A 10,145-nucleotide genomic window follows, 5' to 3' on the forward strand; every position below is an offset into this window, starting at 1 on the left:
AGCTCCACCATCTAACAACTCAGTTAATTTTTCCATATTGACCAGCATCATCGGCCCATATAAACGAAAAATAAGTCCAGCTAAAACAGACTGTTGGCGAGCGATTTTCACTAAAATATTAATATTTAAAAAACTATAATAGTCATAAACACCAAAAGTCATAGCACACCATTCCAGATCCAGCCGCACAAAATGAGATAACATATATGAAGCTTTTCTCAAAACTGCGGGGCGTGATACGTGCCGAAATTTAGGCGGAAGATGGAGAATAATAATAATAAGAAGAAGAATAATAAATCCGACGAATAGTAATATGTGTGCCTCTTGGCATAGGCACACATAATAAATCCGACGAATAGTAATATGTGTGCCTCTTGGCATAGGCACACATAATAATCTGTGGCAAGTCACTAAATAGACAATAGCACTGTTACAGATGGAATAGCACTACCTCCTGGGTGGACAGGTGCTGAAAACACCTGTGATATGATTGAGCTTAACATAATTTATTAATATTTACTAAGGTGTTAGTAAAACTTTATCTCAAATGAATTCCAACATGTTTCATGTGTTTAATTACATGAAACATGTTCTTATGATTTTAAACTAAATTGTGTTCTCATAATAGTAGTTCCCACAGCCTTAGCTGGGAATTTTATTACTATGACATCAACAACTCTGCTGACTAATACATATTTGAAGCTATATGGAGGAAAGCTTGTAGCATTAATTATGATGTAAAATAATCTCCCAAACTGGATGAATGTGTGCTGCCAGGACAGCTCACCTGTTAATCAGCACATGCCAAGTCACGTGTTGCTGCACATGTTACATCAAGGTTTTGTTTGTAATTAAAGGTGACACTGAGCCGGTCAGATTGGAAAGTAGGTTTGCACACCAGTGTGTATGCCAAGTGCTGCGTGCGTCACTAAACATGACACTGTTGGACAATGAAGGGAAGAGAACCAGAGGAGGAAACTGAACCTGTGATTAGCAGGAAGGACAGGAAAGTGACTGATAGCACCCAGTAACTAACTTTTAACGAAACTAGTCTAGGTTTTTCCATTTTCCTTGGAATACCTTTTTAGTTTTGTGCTCAAAGTCTTTGGGCCTGACATGAGCTGCATTCCTGCCTCACATAGGTAAGTTACAAGATTTAACTACTCTACCTTCCACCTACCCACTTTCTATAGGTTTGAGGATTTGAATTGTGTATTATGGTCTTTACCTTAATGATAATAGAAAATGCCTTGTGGTGACTACTGTCTGAACTAGTAGTAGTAGTGAAAACAAATGTTCTTGGTTTTACATTCTTGTACCCTTCCCCCCTCCATGAGGTTGAGGCATTAATCAAGCTTGTACTTAGTAATTAGCTGCAGATTAACTCAGCAGGAGAAGCTGTCTCCCTCCGTATACCTACAGTATACCATATACCAACACTTGACATTTTTCTCTACTGCAAAAACCCAGTAAGTCATTCCTCAGTCCACTGCTTCCTGTAAACTTGAGCTAAGCTGGACATTCCTAAAACCCTGTTGGAAATCTCTAAACTTTGAGAGTGTGAAGTCTCTGATAGTTGACATGCAGATTTCATCCTTACGCATTTACGCATATCTTATCTTTGATTTTCATACCTTGAGTTAGATATTCTTTCAAATCCGATTTAGAAATTTTGAACCTTATGTCGCCAAAGTGTTTCAAAAATATTTGTGACAGGATAAAGGAAATGATGGAATGTCTCACATCCAATGAGGCTGCGCATGTGAGAATATCTCAGAGAGGCACACTCTGGAAAGTAATTCATTTCCATTCAGTTTTATTTATAGAGTGCTAAACCACAGAAAAAGTTGCCTCAAGGTGCTTTATACTGTAAGGTAAAGACCCTACAATACTATGAAGAAAACCCCAACGAGTCCCTGCTTGGTCCGCCTTTGGGCAAGGACTTGGCAACAGTGCGAAGGAAAAACCATTTAACACCAAGAAGTCTCTGGCTGAACCAGGCTCAGGAAGAGGCAGTCATGTGCCTCAAGCAGTTGGGGGTGAGGGGAGGAAGACAGGAAAACAGACACATTATGGAAGAGAACCAGAGATTATTAATAACTAATGATTAAATGCAGAGTGATGTATAAACACAAAGAGTAAACAGGTTTTCTCTAACTGAGGGTTCAGGGTAACCTGATTGAGCCCTATCCACGAAGAGTGTTTCACCACTGTGGAGGCTGTGTCCTGCACAAAATGTGAGGATGGCATTCAGATGACTAACACAAAATCTTTATCAAGTGAACGGGAACTGAGGAGATTACTAGAAGCCAAATACAGAGTGTGTTGCTAAAAGAAGCAAAACAATGGCAATCACACCCCTGTGTGTGTGTGTGTGTGTGTGTGTGTGTGTGAGAACACCATTCTCAGTCAAGTTGAATCTCAGATGGAGGAGTGTCCAGTTCAGAGGAGAGGAAGCAGAGCCTATCAGGTAGGTATTTTATTCAGTTCAGTTTTATTTTTATAGTGCCAATTCACAACAACAGTTACCTTAAGGCACATTCAACACTAAAGAGAAAAGCAGAGAAAATCCCAACAATCATATGAACCCCTGTAAACAAGCACTTTGGCAACAGTGGGAAGGAAAAACTCCCTCGTAACAAGAAGAAACCTCCTGGACAACCAGGCTCAGGGAGCGGCAGCCAACTGCCCCAAATGGCTGGGGGTGAGGGGAGGAAGATGGGACAAAGGACACCCTGTTGAAAAGAGCAGATTAATAATAATTAATGGTTAAATGCAGAGTGGTGTATAAACACATGAGTGAAGAAGAAACAGCAGCTTATTGCAGGACTCAGGACTCACCTGATCCAGCCCTAAGTATATACTTTGCCAAAGAGGAACATTTTAGGCCTGATCTAATGACAGTTTTTACAGTTAACACCACCACATGAGATGTGATTAAAGCCCAGACTTTCATTTTAATTCAGTGGGTTTAACAAAAGTAAACCATTTAACAGTTACAGCCATTTATGTCACTGTGCCTACTGAAACACACGTTGAGCAGTCGTTCACTGATATTGCTATCACATGTAATGAAACCTTCTTCAAAGTCATTTAGGTATGTTTCTCTCTTTATTTTTTTTTCACAATTTCAACTTGTCAGAATATCAGCCTTGTAATTGATGCTGCAGAGCTTGTCCGAGTAGCATCTTAGTTCACTGTGGTTTTCATTTCATTCCTTTTTACAATAATAATAATAATAATAATAATAATAATTCTGTTAATTTGCAACCAGTTGGCATTTATTCCAGTACCTGAAAAAACTAAGGAGGCTGAGAACGTCATCTACTGAAATAAGATTGTATTGTTTATGAGCACATGACTTTCAGTCCTTACAGTTACTTATTTTCAATGTACATTTTCTAAGAGCATTATGAATTTGTTCCCTGATCAGATCTTCCCTGAAGCCAACATGAATGAAGAGTCAGATTATCCTGAAGACTTTGTTTATAGGAGGGAGCGTCTTCCCTCTATTGTTGTGGAGCCCACAGACCACAGTGAACAGGAGAGTGGGGAACTGCGCTGGCCTTTGGGATGTCCTATGGGCAGCAATGTGGAGGAAGAACTTGATGACAACAGAAGTGCTGATCAAATGACAGAGAGCTCTGTGGATGGACAGCAGCAGGAGGACAAGGAAGAAAGGTAAAGAGCAGATAATTATAATTTCCAGCACTGAGTCTGGGTCCTGGGAACAGCCATGGAAGCAGAGGAATCTGCTCCCTGAGAAATCAAGGCGCTTCATACAACTTGCCTCTTTAACCCAAGCACTTTTTTCATAAGTACTTACTATCTAACATTTATTCTCTATTGCAGTGGTTTCCAAACAGTTTTTGCTAGGTCTCTGTTTTACAAGAAAATCCCACTGCGGTTTATTTCACACCTCACACCTTTTGTAAACAATGAAACTAATAAAAGTAAACTGCAACAAATTACAGGTTGGAGTAAAATAAACTACTACCTCTTTTAAATAACAGAAAAACAAACCATCTTTATGGTGCCATTATTTTGCATGTGGTTGTTTTTTTTCTTACCATGTACTAATATTCAATACTGCTATCAAGTGATGCAATATACATTTTTCAAAAAATGCCTCTCAGTGCAAAATGGGTTTAAAAACATAAACAACTGTTGGAATCTGTTGGTCCATGATGGGGACAGCCCAGCGTGTGCTCCCAACGCAGGGGAAACAATTTCTGCCAAAGTTGCAGGTGAAGCCAAAAGCAAGATATCCTTCATCATATTTTCCAGTCTTTGGCTTGGAAGGAAGTTGGTTTGGAAGAATATTTGGTGATGCTTCATCTTCCACTTTGCCCCGTCTATTATGCTATCAATGTCCAAGCATTCTTTTTTTTGTTCATACCATGCCGCCCTTGCAATGGCTGTGCGCCCACACTTTGGGAACCACTGCTCTAATGGACGCACTGTAGTGCAGCTTGGGGTTAGTATCTTGTCCAACGATATTTGACATGCAGATTGGAGCAGCCAGGAATCAAACCACTAGCATTCTAACTAGTAGATGACCGCCTCTAACTCCTGACGTACAGCCACCCCAAACAAGAACCGCTCCCTGAAAAAGCGAGGTGCTCTCACTTGGTGTTGGCTCTCTCTGCGCTGCAACATTTTGGATAAAACTACAGGCTTTTCACAGTTTTTAGCACAACCTGATAATAATGTATGTTGTTGTTGTTCTTCCCTTTTTAATCACTGGGATAGAATTTAAGAGATAATTCGCAAATGGAAGAAAGCAAATATTTGTTTAATATGCATATTTAGGGACATATCCTGGTCAAGAACAACTTTCCTCACAGTCTGGTTAGACACCCTGTTTATAAGATTTTTAAGGTGAAGTACAATCATTTTAGTTTGATCTCACTTTAGAAGCAGAAAGTTAGCGGCCATCCAGGTCTTTATGTCTTTAAGACATTCCTGCAGTTTAACTAATTGATGTGTGTTACCTGGCTTCATGGATAGATAGAGCTGCGTGTCACCTGCGTAGCAGTGAAAATGTATGCTATGTCTTCTAATGATGCTGCCTAAGGGAAGCATGTATAATGTAAATAGAATTGGTCCTAGCACCGAACCCTGTGGAACACCATAATTGACCTTAGTGGGTGAAGAGGACTCTCCATTTACATGAACAAACTGGAGTCTATTAGATAGATATGATACAAACCACTGCAGTGCAGTACCTGTAATACCTACAGCATGTTCTAATCGCTCTAATAGGATATTATGATCAACAGTATTGAACGCTGCACTGAGGTCTAGCAGGACAAGCACAGAGATGAGTCCACTGTCAGAGGCCATAAGAAGATCATTTGTAACCTTCACTAAAGCTGTTTCTGTGCTGTGATGAGCTCTGAAACCTGACTGAAACTCTTCAAATAAGCCATTCCTCTGCAGATGATCTGTTAGCTGTTTGACAACTACTCTTTCAAGGATGTTTGATATGAAAGGAAGGTTGGAGATTGGCCTATAATTAGCTAAGACTGCTGGGTCTAGAGATGCTTTTTAAGTAAAGGTTTAACTACAGCCAGCTTGAAGGCCTGTGGTACATAGCCGATTATTAGAGATAGGTTGATCAGATTTAAGACTGAAGCATTAATTAATAGCAGGACTTCTTTGAGCAGGAATGGGGTCTAACAGACACGTTGATGGTTTGGAGGAAGTAATTATTGAAGTTAACTCAAAAAGATCAATTGGAGAAAAAGACTCTTAATAAATGTAAATAGTGTTAGCTGTAAATAGCTATAGGTCTGTGGGATGGTTATGAATATTTTCCTCTAATGGTTAAAATTGTATTTGTGAAGAAATTAATGAAATCATCACTAATTAAGGTTAAATGAATGAATGATGAATTGTAATATTTCCTAGGTTTACGGAGAGCTGCTTTTTTTTAAAACAAACAAACAAACAAACTAATTTCCAAGGCTAAATGAAGGTTTTCTATATTTTTATATATATTATATTTTTTTATATTTTTCTATAAGGTTTTCTATTTCCTCTCCAGCTTATGGGTAATCCGCTTTAAGTTCCATCTTTGTGAGTTAGACCAGAGGGGAAAAGACACTTTTGATTTTAGCATGTCTTTTTATAATATAATTTTTTTTACTATGCAACGTCTTTAAGGCACAGGTGGATCACAAAGTAAATTTGTAAACCTGAATAAAAAATACAGTTAGAATTTAGCTATGTGGAGGAAATGAATGTGAAGATTTTTAGTTCCTGTATCAAGTCAGTTAACCATTTCCAATTTTTATTTCGTAGCTCCGTTGCCAGGAAGTCTTCTATTGGCCCATCCCAGACTCAACTGTCTCTCATCCGGCTCACTCCGCCCACCTCGCCCACCACCCCTGATGCTGCCCCACCATGCCTGAGGAACTGAAGCAGTACAAGCATTAAAATATACTGTGTGTAACGTTTTTCATGGATTTCTGTTATTGTTGAGTAATATTTTACTACCTTGTTAAATAAATTAAGAAAATTATAAAAAATTATTTTATAACCACAGTACTTTTATCCTTCTTGGATTGCGAAGAAATGCCAAATTTTCACATACATTGTCTGATTTTGGTCAGAATTCAAAATTCAAAATTTCATTATTAAAGTATATGCTGTTACGACGAGTCCTTTGCTACTAAAAAATAAAATAATTGAATGTAGATTTTTTCTTTTAATAATTTGCTTCCTTCTGTAATAGTTCTGTAGTTGTGTGCACCTTCCTGTTTTGCATTGCCAGGTCAGTAAGGATGATTACGGTATAACAATAAAGGTGGGGGTTTTTTGTTTTTTGTTTTTAAATGTTTTTACATGTATCCATAAACTGGACATTTATGGCAGGAAGTGCACTGACTAAATCCTGTGCTGACAAATGATGGTAATCATAAAGTCAAGTCCACCTTTTAAATTCACAAATTTAAATTGAAGGTTTATGAAAAACTATTTTAAGACTTTCAGATGCTAAACATTTACCTAAAAGATACAGACATATTTCCCCTTCAACTTTTCTGGCTGTGTGCAATGACAGTTTAACAAGTCAAGTTCATATCCACTAGTCTCATCCTAGAGTTTTAACTTTTACTCTGTCGCTCATATTTACAGAGCCTAGCAAGTTACTGCACTTGCCATGTTGTTATAGTAGCTGTCCTCTAGAGGGAAGCAAAGGAACACGCATAACTGGTATCGTTTCATGGGACAACACTGAAGATATGACTTTGATGCAATGTAAAGTAGTCGGTGTACAGCTTGTGTAACAGTGTCTTGATGCATGCTCAATCATCCAGGTAAGTAAATCCCAAAAAGTTGATTCTGTTCATCCGGACGATTTCAGTGGGAGAAATGTTTCATCATCATCCAGGTGACTTCTTCAGTCTCAGCTGACTGCAGGTTTCCAAACTTATAAACAGCACATTTGCACAATGACTGAAACTAGCACCACTGAATGAACAATGGCTGGGAGGTCAGTTTATGATCATTAATATGCAAACTGTCATGACCATTGATAAACAACCACTGATCAAAGCCCACTGACTTAATTTACTACAAGATTAAATAATTTAAGTTATGAAATTGTGTTTAATATTTTTATATCTACTCAGTTACCTTAGTGCAATCAAAAAGATCGACCCTCTGTGTAAGTGAACCCAAAGACTATTAGAGAAGCTTCTCTGTTCTTTTCCACTACATTTTATTCGGTCCCTTTTCTGTGCATTTTACCTCTCTTCACCTCCCCCTTTCTCTCTCTCTGTTTCTGTGGTTGTGTTACAACAGCAAGGTACACAAAACAAATATACTGGAAACTGTACTGCTGAGCAACAACAGCTTTATTGAATGGACCCCAACTCCTGTATCTTGTTGTCAAATTCTCAAGTGAAACAAGGACAGGACCCTTAACCACTGACCACCAAGTAGGTTGGTTCAGATATTTCATGATGATTTCCAGCTGTTTTCACTATTATTCTTCCATTACCAGTGCCTTAATGATCTTTTTCTTTTTCTTTTTTTTTTTAGATGTAGGGGAAAGGTGGATTGAAATAGCTTTCATAAACAAATGAATGACCTTTCATGGCCAAACCAGATGAGGTTTGACTCCATCAAATAAATACTTCAAATGAGGGGAGAGAAAACAAGGGAAGTAAAACTAAAAACAAGACATGCAGAGCAGCAATCACCTGAATGGGGAAACAAGATTAATTTAAATTTGTGTATAAAGTAAAACAATTAAACATATTGGAACACATTTGAATGTTTAATCTTTATGATTAGAAATAAAGAAATAATTCACTGGGGGTGGATAGTATAGTCTGAGTACGGCGCCTCCAACCCCTCACCTAAACTGTTGAAAATGGAGTGTGTATTTTTTGGGGTGAATACTCTAAATAACATTAGCCATATCATATCAGTATAACTAACCACATATATTCTCTGTCTATATTTACAGTAATAAGGGTAAGCTAATTAAAGTCAACTTCTTCTTTGTCGTTATCGAGGGATGAAATAGAAAGTTTCCAGCAGTGCCTAGTGTCGAAGATTAAAAGTCTGTCAGTCACTCACAGGGCTGGACTGGGACAAAAAATCAGCCCGGGCATTTTGACTAGAGACCGGCCCACCAGGTATTATAGGAAAAACCATAAAGCCTTTGAATGAAAACAAACGCTGTTGTCACAGTGAAGTACACTTTCTTGTTGGTATATATGTATCAGTCTAATAAACTTAAATCTACACCATCCTCCCTATTCTGGTATTCTAAACAGTACCCAAAAGTAGACTGCCTGGTCGAGTTAACCTCCTGAACTATCTACAACACATGGTGAAAACCTGAAATTAAGACAGAGAAGACTAGAGGTGAGACATGATCATTACTGATTACTGATGACAGATTTAGATATATTTTCATAAACCATTCATTTGCCACATCAATAAACAGCATGGCAGGGCAAAATATTTTTTCTAACATGGCAACCTTTAAAAAGTGAAAGGAGATAGAAAGACAGGTGAGAAAGAATAAAACTTAATTGACTTTTTGATGGCATTTTACACACAGTACTGGTACAGAATCTAGAAAATGTGGGAAATACTGGCATCATATACAGTACTTAGCTACTTCTGAAGAAATTGTGATGGGACGCTAAAAAAAAAATTACTATGTACAATAATGAATTTCTATACATTTTACATCAGATGAAAACGTTTGTTGTAAGATTCAGATAATTATTTGTTAAAAGTGAGACATTTTAAATGAGAATAATAAAGAAAAGTATTTCCTTGTCCCCCCCTTTCCCTGTTAATGCCCTACCTGGGCCCTGGCAAAACTTTGCTAGACCCGCCCTGCACAGTTACCAGCTGTCAGCTACATAAAAAAAGGATCCTGGTGTTATTTGTCTCTCAGAAACAGTTCATAACTTCCCTTCAACTCATTCATGTCACCTAAAAGGTAAACCTGTTTCTCCATCACCTGTTCAGCTCTGATGATTCAGTAAGGACATCTCCTGGTTTCATCTTCATGCTTCCCTCTCACCAGAAAACCAAACCGATATCATGACCAGCAGCTTTTACAGCTGTGGCTCCAGCAAACATCAGCTGATACTAGAAGCGCGACATCCGCTGGTTTCCTCTTTCTGGCGCAAAGTGGGCGATAAACAAACAAGAGAGAAAAGCCGATCAGCTGATCAGCTTTTGATCAGTTTCATGATTGAAGTAGAAACAGGAGAGGGAGGGGAGAGACTGAGAGAAGAAGAGGCAGCTGTGCAGCTTCAGCTTTGTGTCTTTTTCATTGTAGCTGAAGTCCGGGACAAACTGTTTCTTTTCACCTCAATACGAAACACGTAATATTTTCTCTGAATACGAGACGATTCCGTTTTTTACGGGATGGTTGGAAACTCTAATGACTAACCTTATAAATAAAATAAGATAAAACAAGTTCAACATCAATAACATCATAGCACCCGCCCAGCAGTATATAAACTCCGTCATGCTAGCTAGTATGCAGTACGAGTTATTGTAACTGACTGTAAAAAGTCAGCATAACAAAAATAAACTCCACCTAAACTTGGTTTATATCTGACCCAGATAGACTGCAGGTCATAACTTCTTACCTGAAGTTCAGT

The 10,145-nt window shown here is 38.2% G+C and overlaps 1 protein-coding gene across 3 annotated transcripts; it reads left to right on the forward strand.

Moving 5' to 3' along the window:
• The first annotated feature begins 879 nt into the window (after positions 1 to 879).
• Positions 880 to 6,698, forward strand: si:ch1073-303d10.1 (protein LBH). Of its 3 annotated transcripts, none has more exons than XM_013266908.1 (4): positions 880 to 1,142; positions 2,410 to 2,470; positions 3,434 to 3,681; positions 6,307 to 6,698. In XM_013266908.1, the coding sequence occupies exons 1-4, from the start codon at positions 1,117 to 1,119 to the stop codon at positions 6,422 to 6,424; spliced, it is 453 nt and encodes a 150-aa protein (XP_013122362.1). In that variant the 5' UTR covers positions 880 to 1,116; the 3' UTR covers positions 6,425 to 6,698. The 3 variants fall into 3 exon arrangements, with proteins under 3 accessions (XP_013122362.1, XP_005464744.1, XP_019210895.1); XM_005464687.4 differs by having other exon boundaries at positions 899 to 1,142; positions 2,415 to 2,470; XM_019355350.2 differs by lacking the exon at positions 2,410 to 2,470 and having other exon boundaries at positions 900 to 1,142.
• The last annotated feature ends 3,447 nt before the right edge of the window (positions 6,699 to 10,145 follow it).

This window comes from Oreochromis niloticus, linkage group LG10, assembly GCF_001858045.2.
Source record: "Oreochromis niloticus isolate F11D_XX linkage group LG10, O_niloticus_UMD_NMBU, whole genome shotgun sequence".
NCBI lineage: Eukaryota > Metazoa > Chordata > Actinopteri > Cichliformes > Cichlidae > Oreochromis > Oreochromis niloticus.